This window comes from Canis lupus, chromosome 1 (genome assembly GCF_003254725.2).
Source record: "Canis lupus dingo isolate Sandy chromosome 1, ASM325472v2, whole genome shotgun sequence".
Classification (NCBI taxonomy): Eukaryota; Metazoa; Chordata; class Mammalia; order Carnivora; family Canidae; genus Canis; species Canis lupus.
In genome coordinates, this window is record NC_064243.1 from 101575142 (window position 1) to 101596551 (window position 21410).

At 44.8% G+C, this 21410-nt stretch overlaps 1 protein-coding gene and 1 long non-coding RNA gene across 3 annotated transcripts; one reads left to right on the forward strand and one right to left on the reverse strand.

The window, feature by feature from the left end:
• Positions 1-1782: 1782 nt before the first annotated feature.
• Positions 1783-14935, reverse strand: SMIM17 (small integral membrane protein 17). Of its 2 annotated transcripts, none has more exons than XM_025423810.3 (4): positions 14868-14935; positions 8315-8555; positions 7116-7192; positions 1783-3533 (listed from the first exon to the last, which is right to left on the reverse strand). In XM_025423810.3, exons 2-4 carry the CDS (start codon positions 8475-8477, stop codon positions 3423-3425), a joined length of 351 nt encoding a protein of 116 aa, XP_025279595.1. In that variant the 5' UTR covers positions 8478-8555; positions 14868-14935; the 3' UTR covers positions 1783-3422. The 2 variants fall into 2 exon arrangements, with proteins under 2 accessions (XP_025279595.1, XP_025279594.1); XM_025423809.3 differs by having other exon boundaries at positions 8315-8562; positions 14868-14922.
• Positions 14087-19485, forward strand: LOC125753549 (uncharacterized). The gene is made up of 2 exons (XR_007405643.1): positions 14087-14435; positions 18770-19485. It is a non-coding gene; the product is annotated as an uncharacterized LOC125753549 (long non-coding RNA).
• Positions 19486-21410: the final 1925 nt, after the last annotated feature.

The following is a 21410-nucleotide window of genomic DNA, read 5'->3' on the forward strand; positions in this document are numbered from 1 at the left end:
AATAAATTTATTAAAAAAAAAAAAAAAACGTGAAGAAGCTGAGCACCAGGAGGTCAGCTGCCAAAGAGACCTGTTTCAGAGCTTTCGAAATGACGGATGAGGTGAGGGGGCAAAGGAATTGGAACACCGCCACGCAGCCTTCCATCAACCTCACACCAGGCAAGCCAGTTTCTCCTTTAGGATTTTAGCCCACTTATTTGACATCCCTTCCCCCATCCGCTGCACTATGTTCCCCAGATACTATATATAGATACCACCCTGGTCCAGCATGTCCTGTTCCCAGAGGGGACAGAGAAACCTCAGGCACATGGTGGAGTCAGAAAGGATTGGGGTCCCACAAACTGGCATGGGGAGAGTCCCTGGGAAGTGCAGGCTCAACTCTGCAGCCCCCACCCCCACCCCCAACTCAACCTTCCCAGGACTCAGCTCCTCCGGGGAGACCAAGCAGAGGAGGACAGACCAGAACCTCATGAATCCATAATTGTCAGGTGGTGGTACAGACTATGAAGACAGAGTGACCAAGGATGGAGGTGCTTTGGGGACGGTGAAGGAGGCCTCTCAGAGGAGACACTGAAGCAGAGCATTGCAGGAGGTGAGGGAGCCATGGCAGCTTTCGGGGCAAGAGCATTCCAGGCAGAGTCCATTCCGGAGTCAGTGTGAAGGCCCCGAGGCACATGCATGATGGGCTTGTTCAAACAACAGAAGGCCAGTGCAGATGGAATGGAGGGAGAGGTACAAACACAGGCCAATTCCGGCAGAGATGGACGACCACTGTGAGGACTTTGGCTTTTACCTGCGGAAGCAATTCGGTTAGGAATGGTCTTTTTTTTTTTTTTTTAATGGTCTTAATTATGGTTTCAAGGGATCTGTCTGGCTGTTGAATGGAGAATAGAACACTAGGGCTGGGCAGTCCCAGTGGTGCAGCGGTTTAGCACCACCTGTAGCCCAGGGCGTGATCCTGGAGACCCTGGATCGAGTCCCACGTCAGGCTCTCTGCATGGAGCCTGCTTCTCCCTCTGCCTGTGTCTCTGCCTCTCTCTCTGTCTGTGTGTCTCTATGAATAAATAAAATATTAAAAAAAAAAACATTAGGGGTGTGGGTGGATACTTCCATCATCAATGAAATGAGGCTTCTGGCATGTGAGAGATCCCAAATAAATGACCACGACTTACATGACTTACACTATTATCATGATTATTTTCTTTTTTTTCTTTTTAAAAATTTATTTATTTATTCATGAGAAACACACACACACAGAGAGGCAGAGACATAGGCAGAGGGAGAAGCAGACTCCGTGCAAGGAGCCTGATGTGAGACTTAATCCCAGGGCCCTGGGATCACGCCCTGAGCAATAAGGCAGATGCTCAACTGCTGAGCCACCCAGGCGTCCCTCATGATTATTTTCTTTAAGATTTTGTTTATTTGAGAAAGAGAGAGAGAGAGCACAAGCAGGGGGAGGGGCAGAGGGAGAGGGAGAAGCAGACCCCCACGGAGTAGGGAGCCTAATGTGGGGCTCCACCTGGGACCCCGAGATCATGACCTGAGCCATAGGCAGACACTTAACCGACTGAGCCACCCAGGCACCCATCATGATTATTTTCAATATCCTACAAATTTGACTAAGATGTGTGGCATGGGCCAGACTAATTGTAGCCCACAGCCCCCACAGCAGCTGCTCTGGCTGGGACATCTGGGACAGTCCCCACAGGCATCTTCCCATTTCCACTCTTGCAGGATGGAAATACCAACCACTATCAGACAAGGTAAAATTTAAGCCAAGGATTAAATTGGTTTAAAGATAATCATTTTATTTTTCACAAAGGATTCAGAATCAGGTTTTAACTAACATTTATTGCATGGCTATGATATGCCTGGCATTGTGCTTGGTGTTTTACATGTATTCTTTAATTGGCAAAGATGTTAACAGTGCTGTAACTTATATGCATCAGGGAACACAGTGGCTGAATTCATAAAGCAAAGAATGCAAAAAGATATTGACAAACATGATTGTACTAACAGATTTTCATGTAACCTTATTGGTTTTTGACACAATAAAAGACTTTTAAAAAGGTATTGAAAGCAGATATGTTTGAGGCCACATTCTTTTTTCACAGTGCAGTAAATCATTAAAATAAAACTATTTTTAAATAACTGATCACTGAGTTTCAAAGCACTCTTTAGAAAAAAACACTACAATAGAACATTTAGACAAGGACACATATTACCAAACTTTAAGATGTGGCCAAGGCTATATAATCAGAAATACATTTATTCTTAAGTATGCTATTTTAGCAAGTAATTTCATAAAAAGACATAAATGAGTTAATTATTCAACGTAAAAACAGACAAGGAATAAAAATAGTAATAAAATAAACCCCATACGTCTCCATGGAAAACAAATCACAAACTAGCAAAACATGGATATAAATAAATCCCAATTCTAGTTCTTTGGAAAAGAAATCATAGACAAGGTAAAACTTTGACAAATCTAATAATGGGTAAACCACAAACAGAAGTCGAAAGGAAGAAAGTGGTTAGAACAAAATAAAGAGAAGCTTTTTGGTTAATTATAGAATAGTATTCATAATTAAATTAAAATCTGAAAATTCCAATGGAATAAAGAATTTCCTAGGGCATAAAAACCACTACAGATCATCAAAATGAATGAAGTATAAAAGTATTCATAAACTGATAACATGGGAAGAAACTGAAAAAGTCACCCAAGAATTTAGCTGAAACTTTCGCCCTGTAGCTCTAGGTCCTGATTCCTTTATTAGCGAATTCTTTCAAAAATGTCAAGGAAGTGTTAATTCTTAAGCTACAGAAACTATTCTAAAGTTTAGACAACAGTAAATGTCATGTCCTTCTATGATGCAAGCCTCACTTACCATGTTACCAAAACTTGACAAAGATAGCACCAATCTTACGTATGAAGATAGAGGCAAGAATCATACATAAAATATCAAGACATATAATCCAGGGTCAGAATTGCACCACAATCCCAAGGGCCAGGATTGCACCACAATCCCAAGGGCCAGGACTGCACCACAATCCCAAGTCTACAAAGATGATTTGATATTAAGAAATCCACAGATTTCATCAATCCCAAATTGCTCATTTTTCCATAATCTCTAAAGTCAGGAGGCATCTTCCAGTTGGTGGCATCTGACAATGACGTGGCATGTTTTCCTTTTTCAGTAGTATATAAAATAATATGCATTTTACAATCAACAATGTTTTAAGTTCAATGAAATACAGTAATGCAAAACCTCACACCAGAAGATTAAATATCAAAAAAAATCATCTTGATGAATGTTTGAAAGGCATTTGCTAATATCCAATACCTATTCCTGATTTTGAACCAAGACATTTCCTTAACAAGAAACAGGACATCTATTTCAGGACAATTGCCACCACTATAGCTAAATGTGGAACATCATAGGCATCCCCGTTAAAACCAGGAACAAAAACAGGACACACACTACCAAGACTATTGTCGTTTGTTGCGGAGCTTTCGACCACTCCAAAAAGCCCTGAAACAGAGAAAAAAAAATTTTTTAAAAAGGAAAAGTTAGAAATGGAAGGGCCACCATTGTTTCTTACCTGATGCAGAGTATGTATGAGCTCTGTAAATACCTGTCAAATGAACACATAAATGGAAAAACATACCATGATGAAGGATGGAAAGACAAAATGGTTAATGATGACAATTCTTCTCCTAATTAGTGATTAGTATAGTGTGACTGGTATTAAAATATCAGGGAGGTTCAGGGAATGGATATGACATAGTGAGTTATCTAGAAAGCCAGGCAGTGGCAATATGAAAAAAAAATCCTTAAAAAGAAGAGAAATGGATGTAGCATATCCTATGAAATGTTAAAGCATATGATAAATTGTTGATGGGGTTCACATCTCTAATCTTTGAAAAAGGACTAAGTCCTCCTTCTGGCCTGCTGTCCACTGCTGGACACCATCTCATTTCAAAGCTCCCCTTTACAATCTGGAGAAAATAACCCACGTAAGCAGCTCCACCACAGAAAAATTTGGAAGGGGGCAGCCCCGGTGGCACAGCGGTTTAGCACCGCCACCTGCAGCCCAGGGTGTGATCCTGGAGACTTGGGATCGAGTCCCACGTTGGGCTCCCTGCATGGAGCCTGCTTCTCCCTCTGCCTGTGTCTCTGCCTCTCTCTCTCTCTGTCTCTCATGAATAAATAAATAAAGTCTTAAAAGAAAAAAAAGAAAAACTTGGAAGATTTTTCAAATATCAGGGCTCTGCCCTTGGATTTTTGGATGCAGTACACCTTGGATAGGACCAGAAAATAACGTATTTTTACAAAGTTCCTCATAATTTGTGCTATTGAAAAAGAGGACAGATGTTTATTTTTCTGTGGCAACAACACTGAAAATCTGACAATTCATCAGCTGAGGAAATGGGTATGACCGAGAATACTACAGAATATTTTGGCAGCTGTAAAAAAGTGATTTTAAAAAAGAACAAAGGTAATCAATATATATCAACATGGAAAACTATCCAGAATATTGTGGTTACACGGGCATATACACATGTACACACTCACTGACCTGTGCATTTTATTGGAAATCCTTATCATTTTTTAAGGCAGAGTATAAAGTTAAGAAGAAAAATGTAATAAATACAGGTCATCTGACATGCAGACATTTGATGTATATGCACACACACAACTTCTACCACTAATAATGGCCTCATCAGCCCCTTACCTTGTTCCCCTTTGTTGCTCTTCCAACTGCTGTGCATATTGGCCATGAACTATGGTTTATCTCTTCTGTTTATGATTGCCCCCTTCTGAGAAATGCCCTTTGCTAATGAAAGCCATTCCACCCCCACCTCAGGGAATCATGTGGGAGGTCAGCCGTCCATACCAGGGATGGGGCATAATACACTCCCCCTGGCTCACAGGAGGGCGAGGGCTATGGATGCTCCAGAGCTCCTCATGGGATCAGGCCCAGGCTGGACCCCAGTTAAACCCATATATTTGCCTCCTTCCCACTGGCTCTTTCAAGCTCCCCTCACTATCTGCAGGTTCCTCCCAAGAGCATGCTCCCTCACTAAATCTTTCACACAATACATCCCAGCTAGTCTCAGTTTCCAAGGAGAAAAACATCTATAAGGATTCATGGCAACTTTTCGAAAACATTCTCTTGGGGACACCTGGGCGGCTCAGTGGTTGAGCATCTGCCTTTGGCTCAGGTCGTGATCCCAAGACCCGCATCGGGCTCCCACAGGGAGCCTATTTCTCCCTCTGCCTGTGTCTCTCATGAATGAATGAATGAATAAATAAATAAATAAATAAATAAATAAATAAATAAATAAATCCTTCAAAAAATAAATTTAAAAACATTGTGTTGGAGTGTAATATGCAAAAAGAAACTTGCACACATTCTAATTACCACCTGATGGATCTTCAGCAAGTGAGCGCCCATGTCCCCAGAGCCCAGAATAAGAAGCACCTCATCATCTGTACTCCAAATCCTCCTTCATTTAGGTCTCCTCAAAGGGAAAGCTATTTCAATCTCGGATGTTGTAGACAGGTTTTGTCAGCAACTTTTGCCCACCAGGGGTTATCTCTGGGCGTTAGTGTTTCTCTTTTAACCTCATGCACTTAGATGAGGCTTGCATTTATGACATGAGAGGTGAGTGACGTCTGATTCGTGGGATGAGCACAGGCCCTTATGCCTTATCCCAAGTCCTCTCTTGGGAGAGGATAAAATCCCAGACCAGCAGAATACCAGAATGCTCAAGAGATGTACTGGATTCAAATCCCAGCTCTATCACTCACAAGCTGAGTCATCTAGGGAAAATTACCTAATGCCTCTGTGCCTTAGTTTCACTATATTTAAAATCGGACCATAACAAATCCTATCTCAAGAAACTGTTAAAAGAATCAAATAAATTGAAGAAACTGCATGGTGAGGTCTGTGGAGGCTGGCAATTATTATTATTCATGGTCTCTGGTCCCACACGGGCTCATCCTCTTTGGTTTTGGGAAGGAGACCACCAGGAGGAAGGAGGCTCTGTGGATGCCAGAAGCTCAGCTGGGTCAGGACCCATAGCCGGCCAGTGAGAGGTGCACCCTGCCCCAGCATGCACTCTGTCAGTGCTGGCTGAACAAGTCAGAGCTCAGTGAATAGATGAATGAATGAATGTTGTTGCAGAGCCTCTAGGCACCTCCCCTTGGTTAATAAATGAATTGGTTAATAAATGAATTAATAAAGAGAAGCACTGAGAATCGCATCAGCCTCATGAGGTGAGTGGCAGCTCCTACCTATGTCATTCCCATCTATTTTTGTTTCCTACCTGGAGGTCCTAACTGGCTCCTACACCCATTCCTCCACCTCATCCAACCCCCTTCCTTCCACATGGGCTACCAGCGTGACTTCTCTGCATCTGCAAATCCCTTGAATGGCTCCCCACTGCCCATAAGACACACCCAACCCTCTGGCATGGAACCTGGCAGCAAGAGGGGTCCTGTTAAAACAGAAGTTGGAACTGTTCCCACCTCTGTCCAGAGCTCTCCTACAGCTCCCATCTTTACTCAGGGTAAAAGCCAAATTCTTACCATGGTCAACAGATATTACATCATCCATCACCTCCATGACCTTGTCTCCTCCTACTCCCCCACCACCACTCTTCTCCAGGCAACTGACTCCTATGGCTGTTCCTCACATGTGCAGAGCACACTCCTACCTCAGGGCCTTTCCACTTGCTGTGCCTTCTGCCTAGAACCTCTTCCCACTTAGACATCTGCCAGGCTCACTCCCCCACATCCTTCTTGCCTCTACTCCAACCTCTCCCTCTCAGTAGAGACTTCCCTGGATACTACCCCTACCCTGTACTTCTGAACCCCCTTCCTGGCTTAGTTTTCTCCATAGCACTTATTACCATCCAGCATGATTTGTAATTTAGCTACTTATTTTGCTTGTCTGTCCACGTTAGTGACTGTAAATCCAACAGAGGGAGGCACCATTTCTATCCCATTCACTGTCGTACTTCAGTGCCTTGAACACTGCCTGGCACATAGTAAGTGCTCCATAAATGGCTGTGGAATGAGCAAATGAGGAGGAAATCCCCAACTCACCTGCGAGTCCTCAGATTCTTCATCTCCCTCCACCGGGTTCCACTCCTGGGCCAGTCCAGGCTCTTGAGAAGAAAGACCTGAGTACAGGGAAAAGGAGCCATGAGCCAGTGATCAGGCCAGCTGGCGGTGGGTGGGGATGGGGGGTTGGGGAGCTTTCCCTGCTCTTCCACCTGGCATCCTACCCCTGTCTTCCTCATTCCTGCATAACCCGCCAGCTTGCACACATTCTGGCCCACGTGGCCCAGGTGGTTACAGTGAATAGGAGACTTGAATGTGATAGGAGACCTGAGCCTCAGTTCCTTCAAATGCAGGAAGAGAAGTGTTTCTTCTCTGTTTACCACAGCCTCCTGCAACACGGTAAGCTTGTCACCACTGCGGGGTCACTGCATGTGCGGCTCCAGCTGCCCACACGCAACCACCAGCTCTTTGAGTAAACGACCCCTTCTCCTGCCTCTCTCGCCCTCCCTGAGCACCCTTGGGTCCCTCTCCATCAATCATCCCATTTTACTGTCTTCAGAGCTCTCATCAGACATTACTTTCCTTTTTATTTCATTAGTTGTTTATTGTCTGTTTCTCCACTAAAATCTAAACTCTCCTGGGGCCATCTCATTAACTGCTTGATCTAGAGCGTCCAGCACATAGTAGGTGCTTGTGGTAATTTTTTGTCTCAAATGGCCTTCCACCCCTTCACTGATCCCTGTGTCCAGCCCTTTCCCTTGATGATGCTGCACTTGACCACATAGCTTATTTTGACCAATGGCGTGTGAGCAATTGGGTGCCAGTACAGCTTACAAAGTGCTTGTGAATTGAGGCTTTCCCTCTCTTGCCATGCAACCACCCCCATGAGAAAAAGCCTGGGCTGGCCTATGGGAGACAAGTAGCCCAAAGTCAGTGCCATCAAACCACTCAGACATGTAAGTGAGGTGATTGCACGTCAACCAGCTGGCTTGCCAGCTCAAATGCAGGCATGGGCATTGGGAGAACTGTCCCCCGAGGCCACATCATACACTGACCTGCAGCATTGTGAGCAGAGAAATGGCTATTGCTTTAAGCCACTAAGTTTTGGGGCGACCTGCCACACAGCAAAGGCTGGGGGACACATATCTGTCCAATGAATGAGTGAAGGAATGAGTGTGTCTCTCTCCCCAAGGCTCTGCCACAACCTTCCCCCCACCTCCCATGGGACACCTGCCCCTCACCTTTCTCGTCACTGTCACAGCTGGCAGCCTCAACCTCCACAGCCACCCAGTCTTTGGTGGAGGTGATGCGCTTCTCCCAGGTCCTGCTCTCCCGGGGCAGCAGCATCTTGGTCCTCTCCGGCTCCAGCAGCCCCCGAATCTGCTCAGGCCTGAGGCTCTGCATCTTCCAAGGACGTAGGGTCTCTGAGACAAGTCTCTCTTCGGACAATCTGTCAGGTTCCTCAGGCACAGAGTTCAGAACCTGAAGGCTGACAAACATTTAGTCAATCCACAAGTATTTACGTCTGTGTGCCACACACTATTTCTAGGGGCCAGAGACACAGCAGTGCCAGAGGCCCAGCTTACTGCCCTTGTGCAGCTTGTATTCTAGCAGGGCCCAGTGGGGAGAGACAGTGCACCGAACGGTGCCCTAGAGGCAAATAAGGAAACAAAGGGAATAGGAGTTTCAAGGTAGGAGCCAGAGAGCAGCACATTCACGTGCATGTTCATTCCGCAGCCCAAAGCACACAGCCAGAAGGTTTTAGGGAGACTCACCCCCAGAATCCCTCTGGCTGCAAAGATAAGGGCCATGGTCTTCCTGCCAGCCCCCAACAGCCCCAACCTTCTCCTTTGCTGGCATAAAGGAAAACCTAGAAGCATTCCCCAGGTGGAGGTTAAAGGTCTAATTTAAAAAGAAAAGCTCTTGGGACGCCTGAGTGGCTCAGTGGTTGAGCATCTGCCTTCAGCTCAGGTTGTGATCCCGGGGTCCTGGGATCGAGTCCCTCATTGGGCTCCACCAAGGGAGCCTGCTTCTCTCTCTGCCTGTGTCTCTGCCTTTCTCTCTGTGTCTCTCACAGATAGCAAATCTTTTTAAAAAATAAATAAATAAAATCTTTAAAAAAATAAAAGGAAAATCTCTTTAGTATTCTCATTCTCTATCCTGTCAACCCAAAATTCAAGAAATTGTTTGCAAGGAGCTGAGTGACACTGTGTAATCCTTTACCTTAGGACTCTACAGCTGGTTTAGCTCCTTATTCTAGGGAGCTGTCTGTATTATCAGCCTTGCATCACTTTAACCTACAGACTGCTCTGGCAAAGAGTAATTTTTTTAAAGTAGTAAATCCTCTTGGTGTAGGGGGGAAAAGCTTTAAAGCATTTTCTTCTTTACTTAGGTGTACACAAATAAAAATCGTTATAGCAAATTTAGAAACCACAGGGCACATAGTCTAGATCCAAAGAGATATTAGTGACTAAACAATCAAATGCAGAACACACACACAATCAATTGCATGTGGGGACCATGTTTGGAGTCAGAGTCAAAGAAACCTGGTGTGAAAAAAAAAACATTTTTAAAACAATCAAGGAAATTGACGATGCATTGGGATTTTCGATGATGTCAGGGCAGTCTCATCGTTTCTGCTGGGTGTGGAAATGGTCCTATGGACAGGTCAGAAAATATCCATTTTATTATTTTTTTTAGAGATCTTTTTGTAGTGTGTAAAAGCCAATTAACACGATGGCTGAGATTTGCTCTAAAATACTTCTGGGGGAGCACCTGGCTGGCTCAGTCAGTAGAGCAGCCAACTCTGTCTCAGGGTTGTAAGTTCAAGCCCTACATTGGGTGTAGAAACTACTTAATACGTACATACATACATACATACTTCTACAGCAAAGGAAAAAGACAGATCAAAGGAAGTCAGAGTAAGCAAACAAATGATGATTTCTGAACCTGCAAAGTGGGGAGATGTGGCTTTTAGGGCTATCCCTGTACCTGTGAGTAGATCTGAAATGTTTTCATGTCAGAAACTAAGACGCTAAGAGCAGATATGCAGAATATGTTCTTTGCTTCAACTTTATTAATCATCATGTTGGCTTTCCTTTCAGACAGGGACAACTCCCAAACCCTGGAAACCCAGCCCCTGGCACAGCCTGCCTCCCGGGCTCCACCCTTTTCCCTCCACCATCCACCTGTCTCCTCACTGCACATCCAACTGGTGCTAAGCGCACCTGCTTCTGTCATAGAAAATATGGTCCCGGTCCCAGCCTTAGCTCTGCTCTGGTCCTACCCCTCTGGTCCACTCCACCATGGACCCCACCCCGTCCTCCAGCCGCTGGAACCACCATCCCACTCCGTCTCTATGAATTTGACTACCCAACTTCCCATGTAAGTGGAATCATACAGTATTTGTCCTTTTGTGCCTTGTTATGTCACACAGCATAATGTTCTTCCTCAAGGTTCATCCAGGTTGCAGCACAGAAATTCCCTCCTTTTTAAGGCTGAACAACACATTTTGCTTGTCCGATCAATGCTGCAGCTATTGTGAATAATGCTTCTATGAATATGACTGTGCAAATATCTCTTTGAGACCCTCCTTTCATTTCTTTGGGGAATAAGCCCTGATGTGGAATTGCTGGGTCATGGGGCAATTCTCTCTCTAGTTTTTCCAGGAGCTCCATACTGTTTTCTACAGCAGCCACACCAATACACATTCCTAATGGTGCACAAGGGTCCCTTTTCTCCATATCCCCAACAACACTGGTTGTTCTCTGGGGTTTTTAATGGTAGCCGAATAGGGGTGAGGTAGTTCCACTGCCTGGATGAGAAAGTCTGGATTTGATGCTAACATGCCTTCCTACCTTCCCACCCCTGTCCCCTCTCTGAGAGAGAGATGCTTCCTGCTCAGGCAAAGTATCCAGCCAGAAGGTGGTGCTTTCCTGTGCATACTTTTATGATTACTCTACATACTGTAAACAAAGGGAGAGGGGAAGGGGGAGATACTGATTTTCCATTTATAACAAAGCTTCCCTTTGTTATAGACTTTAAAAGTGCAATGACTTTAAAAGTGTTATAGACTTTAAAAGTGCAATGAGTCCTGGTGAGAGTGTATGTTGGCTCAACCACTTGGAAAACTATTTGACAAACATCTACTAACTGAACATTCAATTTCACTCCTAGACACTCACTCAAGAGAAAGGAAAATCGGGATCCCTGGGTGGCACAGTGGTTTGGCGCCTGCCTTTGGCCCAGGGCGCGATCCTGGAGACCCGGGATCGAGTCCCACATCGGGCTCCCGGTGCATGGAGCCTGCTTCTCCCTCTGTCTGTGTCTCTGCCTCTCTCTTTCTCTCTGTGACTATCATAAATAAATTTTAAAAAATTTTAAAAAAAAGAGAAAGGAAAATCATGTCCACACAGACACTTGTCCTCAAATGTTGCTATCAGCCGTATTTGTAGAATACAGATGTTCATATTTGCAGACAACCCGCGTGTCTCTCAGAGAATAGACAAGTAAGCCACAGTTTATTCATATAATGGAGGGTTATTCAGAAATAAAGGGTACAAACAGAAAGGATACACACAATAACACACATGAATCTAAAAGTATACATAGTAAACTGAACGAGAAAAGCCAGACATAAAGGAGAACATTCATGTGATTTTATTAATTGTTTAAAAGTGTGGAATAGGCAAAGAAATGGATGTTGCTTGGTAACATTCATTTGGGTTGGGTTGGGTTAGGTTGGATTGGGAACAGAGGAGGAGCAAGGGAACTTTCTTGGGGTGCTGGAGATCTTCTATATCTTGATCTGAGTAGTGGTCCTACAGGTAAAGACACTTGTGCAAATTCACTCAGCTTTCCCTTCATTGCACTGCACACTTCATGCCCTTTGCTCTGTGTGTTTTAGACCTCACAGAAAACGAAACTTAAATACAAATTGTTTAAATTTTGTGGAACTTTATTTTTGGTTTCCTTGCACATTTCTGTTTCAATATGTAGGTAAACAAATGTTGGTTTTGAGACTTGCACATTGCATGTATTTTGTTGTGTTTTTTGAACCTCATTCTGCAGTATTTCCAACATCAATGTTTGTAACATTCAGACATTAAAAGGACGCTTTAGATAGTGTTGGTTTCCTATGGCTGCTGCAGGAAATTACCATGAATTGGGGGGCTTAAGACAATGCAAACTTATCACCTTATAGTTCTGCAACTCAGAAGTCTGAAATGGGTCTCACTGGGTTAAGATCAAGGTGTCTCAGGGCTGTGTTCCTTCTGGAGGTTCTGGGAGATAATCAATTTCCTTGTCTTTTCCAATATCTTAAACCACCTGCATTGCCTGGCTCCATGGCCCCTTCCTCCATCACTAAAGCCAGCATTGGCCACTTGAGTCTTTCTAATGGTGTGTCACTGTGATTCTGACTCCTCCACCTCCCTCTTCCACCTTGTAGGATCCTTGTGGTTGCTTTGCTCCTGCATGAAGAATCCAGTTTCACCACTTCCCCCATCTCCACATCAGCTGATTAGCAACCATAATTGGCCCTCACCCTATAACCAATGTATTCATAGGTTCTGGGCATAAGGATGTAGACATCTTTGGGGAACCATCTTCCTGCCTACCACAAGGATTAAATACAAATGCTAGAAGAGAAACAGAGGAAGGGGTGTAAAGGAAAAAGAATAGGGGAATGGTAGTGTTGGCGCCCATGCAACAGAAAATAGTTGAAGGTAGGAAAGAATGGATAGTGCTAATGGGATGCTCACAGCTGCCAGCATGGCGAGATGAGAACTTTCAGCTCCACCACGGATTCACTATGTGGCACTAGGCAAGTGACTTAAATCCTCCACATTTCAATGTGCTCATCTGTAAAGTGGGGGTGTCGACAGTAACGGCGGCTACCTCACAGAGTCGTTGTGAGTTTTATGCGAGACTGAAGGAGACTTTTATACAAAGTGAGTGCCTGACGAGTGGAGGAACAAACAGGCTTTTCCTCTGCTTGGCTCACCCTTGCCCTTCTGTGTTGGCCTTTGTGCTCACACCTCAAGGCTGAGCAGAGACATCACATCCCATGGGACCCCGTTAACCTTTGCCACCCACGTGTGCTTGAATGTAAATGACTTTCTCAAAGCATTTCTCAGCCAGAATTACGTGAAAGACCTGTGCTGAGTACTGGGGACTTGGGGATGAATGCAACATGCTCAGAGGCTCACATTCTCCTGCACCAAGAGGATAGCAAGCAAAGACCAATGAGCAGAGCAGGAGACCTGGTGTCACAGCAGACAGAACACCAGCTGCAAGGCTCAACCTTCATGAGTTGGGCAGATAACACAAATGCAATAGACCTAAAAAAATAAAGATGTCTGTCCCTCCCTTTTACTTCACTATTTGAAAGTGAAAATGAAATTCGGGTCCAGAGAAATACTTCTCTATTGTAAGGAGAATGTGAGTAAATACCAACAGATGCCTGGTATGGGCAGCGGTGATAGGGAGTAGTGGCGAGTGCGGCAAAGGAAAAATCTGGTTCCTGTCAGAAGCCCAACCAATATTTGCCCAATTAAAACGTGCACCCAATGTCTCCTATCTTCTGATTCCTCAAGAGAACACCGGAGATTTATAGTTTCAGATGACATCTTCCCCATTCTAAAGTACTTTCAGATGTTTAAAAGGAAGATATTATGCCAGCGAGCCAAATAGGGCAGGTTGTCGGGCTGCCAATTTGCAACCTCGGTGTGCGCTGGGAAGTATGAGAGGGTGAGGAAAGGAGGCTGTAAGCATAAACAATACTTTCCGAGTACTGTTGGAAAAGTTTGTGAGAGAGCATGAGTGTGGGTCCTGTTTAGATTTTAATGTCAGCTATAATCATGTGTTTAAGCTGAGGGGAAGAGGGATGACGGAGGGAGAAGACAAGAGCCTGGAGTCCGGGTTACAAGAGCCTGGATCTAGCTGGATGGAGGGTGGGGAGGAACAGAGAGAAATATGGGGGGGGGGGTGGCGGGGGTGTGCACGTGAAGGAATTCACACTTCACAGTCTCCGTGTTCTCAGCGAATCACCAAACTGGTCATTCCCGAGAAAAAAGGAGGGAGATGAGGTAGCCACAACTGACCCCCACAACCGTATCGGTAACGCTGCAGCCACGGTTCCCAGGAGCGCGCCACACCTTCCTAACGTAATCATCGCCATCATTCCCTGCGGCAGATACTGTTCCACGCATCTTACAGACGGAGACGGTCCTCGGTCAAAGCCACACAGCTCATCCGAGCTGGGCGGGGAGGCAAGCGCGTCCGACCACCGCGCCTGTACTCCCGGCCACTACAGAGCGGTACGCGCGCACTCAGACACACAACGGATGCACACACACGCAGGTGTGTACGGGGTGGGCACACGGACCCGACGTGCTACACGCACCGGGACGGCGGATGCAGACGCCGAGACCCCTGCGAGCCCGGGGCGCACGTGCGCCCAGCGACCCACGAGGTTGCGGGATGCAGGGTTGATCCCTTCCTGGTGGGAAATCGGAATTCAGCTGCGGTGCACCGGCCGCCGGCCGGGCGGTCAATGCTCGGGGGAGGAACAAATCCGACCCAGCCCCAGTCCAGCCCTCTCCCCGCGGACTGTGCGGAGGGAGCGAGAGACCCCCTCCCCGGACCCTCATCCTAGGACTGCCTCCGATCCCGCCCCCAAGCACAAACGGGCTCGCACAAATTCACAGGCGCGCTTCCCGGGTGGCTGCCCCCGCCCCCAGCCCCGTCTCGCAGCCCCACCTCCCGCCCGCGGGGGTCCCTCCAAGGACTCACCCTCCCCAACCAGACCCAGTCCCGGCACTGCAGAGCTGGAGTGGCGGCGACTGCGGCTGCGCAGACTCGGAGGCTGAGGGGGCGGGGGTGGAGGGGGGCATGTGGGGAGTTGGGAAGGGTGGGAGGCCTTGCAGGGGAGCCGGCACCTGCTGTGGGGTAAGGAAGGGAGTGGAGGGGCCATGGAGACAATGTGACTGCAGTGAGGTTGCTCGAGGTATGGTGCTGTGCCCGCCGTGGGTCGGCCACAGTGGAACGAGCTCTGCATCCCCCGCTGATGGGCACAGAGGTTATGCTTAACTTCCCAGCTGCAGATCCGCACCAAGGCCAACAACTTTCTCAGGCCCCTGAATGGCTCTCTCTTCTGCAAACCCTGACCGGGTGAGAGGGAGGAGGGAGGAGGGGCAGGGGTGTGGCAGGCCCGGGGACCCTGAGGCCAGATCGCCTGGGGTCAGAGGCTGGCTCCGCCATTTGCTAACAGTGTGTCCATGGGTGTGTCGCTTAGCATTTCTGTGCCTCGGTTTCCCATTCTGCTTACCACCTCTCAGGATTGCTGTTAAGGTAAAAAATAAGCCAGGCTTGTATGGTTTTTAGAACAGTGCCTAATTGTTGCTACTATTATCACTGTTCAAGTTTTACAATGTAATCACTACCTGCCAAAATGCTCTGATGGAAGCTACATCAAAGTTTTAGATTTTTGATAAAGCCATAGATGGGGGAAAAAAGTCTTTCTTTGTGGTCTTATTTTCATTTCATTTCATTACGTGTTTGTTAACCAGGTTTATTTTCTGCTTGTGAATTGCTTGTTTATACTCTCCCTGCTTTATTCTATTTTTATAGCTTTTGCTTCTTGATTTATAGACATTCTTTATATATTCTGATACTGTTCCTTAGCTTGTCCCTCTATCTGTGGCAGATATTTTCTCCTGGCCTTTCATTTATCTTTTCACTTTGCTTACACAGAGCCTAAAGTTTTGGATTTTGATAAAGTTCAATCTATCCATTTTTTCTACTCTCATAAATACACTTCCCTCCACAACCTCATACTTTAGTCTTGTTTTATGTTTAGTTTGTCTGGAATTTTTTGAATAGTGCAAAGATCCAACTTTCTTTTCCAAATGTTTAGATAATTGAAGAATCCTGATTTCCCAGAAAAAACACTCAAAATAACTGTCATTTATCCAAGTGATTCGATGAGCAAAGGTATCACATGTACATTATTTTATTCAATGACCCAGAGTGGTAGGATGTTATTGTCCTCATTTAATAGAGAACTAAGGCCTGAAGGATTTACATGATTTGTCTAGAGGACAGATGGCAAGAACATGGGAGGATTAAGATTGGAGACTAGTTTTCTTAGGCATTTCCATGTATGTCACATAATGGAGGGAGCTTTTTAAAAATTTTTTTCATTTATTTATTTGAAACAGAGAGAGTACACATGAGCAGAAGTTGGGGAAGAAGGAGAATAAGAAGCAGACTCCCCTCTGAGCAGGGAGCCCAACAGGGGGCTTGATCTTAGGACTTTGAGATCATGACCTGAGCTGAAAGATGCTTAACTGACTGAGCCACCCAGGCATCCTGGAAGCTTTTTTTCTTTAGAAGTTTAGAAGATGAGCTTCCAGCCATTCTGAGCACAGTTCAGTATGAATAAATGAGAGACAGATTTATCTAGAGTATGGTTCCTCATTCACCCCTCACCATTTCCTCTGATAACAAGATATTTAGTCAGGACACTAGGGAGCTACCTCATTCATGGAGCCTTTGAGGGAGTTTTAAAGGCTGGCCTCCAGACCCAGATCTACCATGCACCAGCTATGTAACTTTGGGAAGTGAATTAACTGGGTCTCAGTTTCCTTATCTGTAAAATAAGGACAGTAACAGATCCTACCTCATAGTGTTATCAGCCACCCAGGCTGCCCAAGAGTTGTTCTTAAACCAGACTCAAGGGGGCAGCCCGGGTGGCTCAGTGGTTTAGGGCCGTCTTCAGTCCAGGGCGTGATCCTGGAGACCCAAGATTGAGTCCCACGTCGTGCTCCCTGCAAGGAGCCTGCTTCTCCCTCTGCCTGTATCAGCCTCTCTCTGTGTGTGTCTCTCATGAATAAACAAATAAAATCACAAACAAAGAAACTCAAGTTTGAGGGGTTTCCCTAGGGTCAGAGGTAGAGGTGGGAATGGGATCGTGGGGAGTGGGGTGGAGGGGAGTGGAGGGGAGTGAGGAGGCTACAGAATGACTTCTTAGGAAATGACTCCTTCCCAGAGCAGAAAGAGTTTCTGGAATCTTATTCTATGTCTTCCTTTGACCTCTCTTCAGTCTTTCACATTTCCTTTTCTGTCTTTGCCACGTCTCTGCATAAATGGAAACCACCTCATGACTGATTCCATTTCCATGTAATATTCATATATTAGTAAGTAGTCATTTCATTTTAAATAAATGCACTTTCCATATTTTTAAATGCCTCTTAAAAGGAAACTTTGCAGTACTTTATAAGTGGAAAGCCAGTTTCATGCTTTATAACAAAAAAATAGAAGTAAAATAAATTCTAATAATTCATAGCTAGAAGCTGCCACTTGATGTGGTAGATTGAATTACCCCAATTCACCATCACTCTAACTGTGATACATCTTCACTCTTCATGGCAAGTCAAGGGGTGAAGAAGTAAATTCTGATTACCATGAGGCCATGGGAAAGGTGAAGATGTGTTATGCTCATGAGCTTTTTTCCCTCTGCTGACTGCACTTTATACCCTCCGCCATAATAAATCATCATTATGAGTATGACTGTATGAAGAGTTCTGTGAGTTCTGCTAGTGAATCATCAAGCCTGGGAATGGTCTTGGGGACTTGCAACACAGCCGTCAAACCTTGGACAGTACCTATGGCTACTCTTCTACCAGGAGTTGAGTACTGTTGACATCTTTTTAGAGGCTCCAAGAGTAACTGGAAAAAACACAAACTAATGCTAGTTGTTCATTCCTACACTCACTCACTAATTTAGTAATTCAACAAATATTTATTAAACAGCTGTTATGTTGCAGATGCTGTTTTGGGTGGCAAGACAGTTGAAGTCTGTGGCTTAATGGAGTTTACATTGTATTGAAACAAACAAGTAAACCAATCAATATAGAAAAATAGAGTTTGTGTTAATTCTATGAATTACATGAAACTGATCAACGAAAAAAAAAGAAATTGATCAATGTGATAATAACTGCGAGGCCACTTTAGATGGGAATGGTCAGGAGAGGTCTTTCTGAAAGGGTGGCATTTTGAAATAAGACCCAGAAGGTGAAAAGGAACTGGTGATGCAAGAATTCATGGCAGAATGAATAGCAGGTACAAAGGCCCTGAGGAAAAAGAAGGAAGCCAGTGTGAGCAGAGTGGTCGGGCAAGGGAAAAACTAATGGGAGATAGGATTAGAGAAGCCTTCTAGGGTCTTAAAAGCCACAGCAACATCTTTGAATGTTATTGTAGGTGCATTGGGAAACTATGGAAGGGCATTGAGGAAGGGTGTGATATAATCAATTTACATTTTCAAAGCATAACTGACACTGTTGTATGGGGAAAACTCTAGAAGGGGGTACAGGTAAAATGGAGAGATCAGTTAGGAGGCTCTTACAATAAACCAGGCAAAACATGATGGTGGCAGCAGTTGGGGTGAAGAGCAGGGGGACAGATTCAGAATACACTCTAGAGATGGAGCTGAGAGGACTCACTGATGGGCAGTATGTGAGAGGCAGGGGAAAGGAAGGAATTAAGGAAGACTTTTGGACTTTGAGCCCCAGCAACTAAGTGCCCTACAGTGAATGCAGTGAGGAGGACTCACTTTTTTTTTTGTCTGTGAGAAAATCCAGAATTCCCTCTTTGGGGCATGTAAAGTATTATATGCCTGTGTTTTTTTTTTTTAGGTTAACGCCAAGAGAGCCTGGTTACCCAGATATCAGCATTCAGACACTCTGGGGATGACGGTTGTGGAGTGAGCCCAGGAATGCTCAGATCAGCACATCTAGCGGAGACAGCGGCGGAAGTGGGCTCCTGGCGCCGTTCGCGGTGCTGAACCGGTCAGGCCTGAGCTGTCCGTGGTGCTGAATTGCTAGGCGGGCCGGCTGGAGAGGGCTCTAGCTCTCTCTACCCCCCTGCCTCTCTATGCCTCTCTCTGTGTCTCTCCCCACGCCTGCCCATTTCCTCCTCTTGCCACCCTCACCCTTTCTCCCCCTCTTTTTCAAAGAACCCATCTGCCTGTGGAAAGTCCTGCTGTTGCCTGGAAACAAAGCTCTCTGGGCTTTGGGGAGCACGGGATGAAAGCAGATGAGGGTGAAAACAGCAGAATCATTTTTAGGAGGAAGCTTTGGCTCTTAGAACAGCAGGGCCTGATTACAACCTGACTGGAATTACTAACGCAGAGTTTCCAAAGCATCTCTGAGAGGAAAATGTACAAAAAGGAAAACAGGGAATCCCTGGGTGGCTCAGCGGTTTAGCGCCTGCCTTTGGCCCAGGGCGCGATCCTGGAGTCCTGGGATCGAGTCCCGTGTCGGGCTCCCGGCATGGAGCCTGCTTCTCCCTCCTCCTGTGTCTCTGCCTCTCTCTCTCTCTGTCTATCATAAATAAATAAATAAAAAAATTTTTTTTTAAAAAAAAAGGAAAACAAAGAAAAGGTGCCCAGGATTCAGGATGATGGTTATCTTGGGCTGGGTGGAAACAAGGGAGTGTTATATATAAGTATATGTGAGTTATTGGCAAGAATCTAGTTTTTATGTTGTGAGGTGGGGTCACAAGAAGGATATTATTGTAGATTAATATAAATACAGCATGGTTATATTTTATGCTAACTTGAATTATAAACATTTGAAATCATGAGCATTGGGGGCATTTTTGAAATGAGAAGACTTATAATTTAAAATCTTTAAAAATTCATACTTTTGAATGTGACCAATTATGTCCATTGTAAACTCTGCTTGTTATTATGTTATCACTTTAGCTAGTACAGATACATGGCAACCACTTTCATGAGAATTAGTCTTAAATTATGTGAGTTTTGAATTGTCCAAGGTCTTCAAGAATGAGTCCCTGGCATAAAATCTAACCACTGTGGGATTAATGACTGAATGAATGAATGTTTGTTTTTCCCAAAGATCTGGTCAACAGGGAAGCCATATATGCTTCTATCACTCAAGAGACAGACATTCATAAAGCACCCACTATGTGCTGGCCATTGCAGGGGACATCCAGGATACCTGAGGCATATCCTCTTCCCCTAAGAGAATGATTTCCACACCTTTTCAAGAGGCAGGAAGGTTTGAGCCTCTGATATGAGCTCTTTGATCAGCTAGAGTCACTGATGTCTGACTCTTACCTACTCTTCTCTCTCTCGTGAAGGTGTTGGCCTGATGGGTTTTGATATTCCAAATTCTCTAAAGAAGCTGGCGCTCATTACATTATATACATATTTTTCTTACTTAAAGTCTGCCTCACCTTCTAAAATATAGACTCCTGGATAGTAGGGACTGTGTGTTTCTAATTCATCCTTGAGCCTCTAGCCTTTAGAACATTGTTTGACACATACTGGATGTTCTATGAATGGCTTTTTTTAAGGGTTGAATGAATGAAAAGTGATGTTTGTAAACACAAAATATCCCAATATCTCAATTATGGTAACTCATTAAGTGAAAAAGAAGATGAGTGAACTGAACCAACACACCAGTAGGCTCAATGCAGCCTATGGTCTGCCCAGGTGAGTCATCTAAGATCATGGAGCCCTTATTGACCAAAACGTGGCTGTGGCCCAGAAGACAGGGCTGTGGCATTAAGCAACGAATCCTGTTTGCAAGGATCATCCCACAAGGGAAAGAATCTACTTATTCTTTTAAACAACCAGAAGGAATTAATCCCACTATGTGGCTGCATTTAATTATGGTGGTCCTTCCCCCAACTAGCAGATATGAAGGTTTTTTCCAGAGAGTGATCATTTGGGAGCCTCAGATCTCTTGGAAAAGACACAAATTCCACTTGTAAACAGCCAGGATTTAACCCAGAGCAATCTGTCGCCAAAGATCTTATTTTGCTACTACTGAAAATTTCTCAGTTTATGCTACAGGGGAGCAGGGGAAAAGATGGATGATTGAAGTGAGAGAATTCACCTAGTCACCTAAAACCCTGAAGTAGTCACTTGGGGGGTATGGAGAGAAACAGAAAAATGGCAGAATTGCCAAGTCTGCTTAGAGAAATATGTGCCCTCCTCCATGCTATCAGTTGGGTAATGTTGTTATCCTCGTTTTAAAGAACAAAATAGATCTTTGTGGACTGATATGGAAAGATCTTAAAGACACATTACTGCATAGAAAAAAGTCAGTTGCAAAACCAGATGCAGTCTGACATCACTCATAAGAAAACCCACCAACATATAAAACAATGTCAGATATTTTCTATGGATGCATAGATGTGTATATAAAGGTATGCCAAATTTAAAACATGACTGGTGTTAAGAAAAGGCACACAAGATTACCAGTTATCAAGGTTTCATTTGTTCATTCATGATGAAAAACCAGTAAT

Coding starts and splice junctions, on each gene's coding strand:
- SMIM17 (XM_025423810.3), bottom strand. CDS start 8,477: ATGCAGAGCCTCAGGCCTGAGCAGATTCGGGGGCTGCTGGAGCCGGAG. Junction 7,193..8,314: donor CTGTGACAGTGACGAGAAAG/GTGAGGGGCAGG, acceptor CCCTGTACTCAG/GTCTTTCTTCTCAAGAGCCT. Junction 3,534..7,115: donor AAGAATCTGAGGACTCGCAG/GTGAGTTGGGGA, acceptor TCTCTGTTTCAG/GGCTTTTTGGAGTGGTCGAA.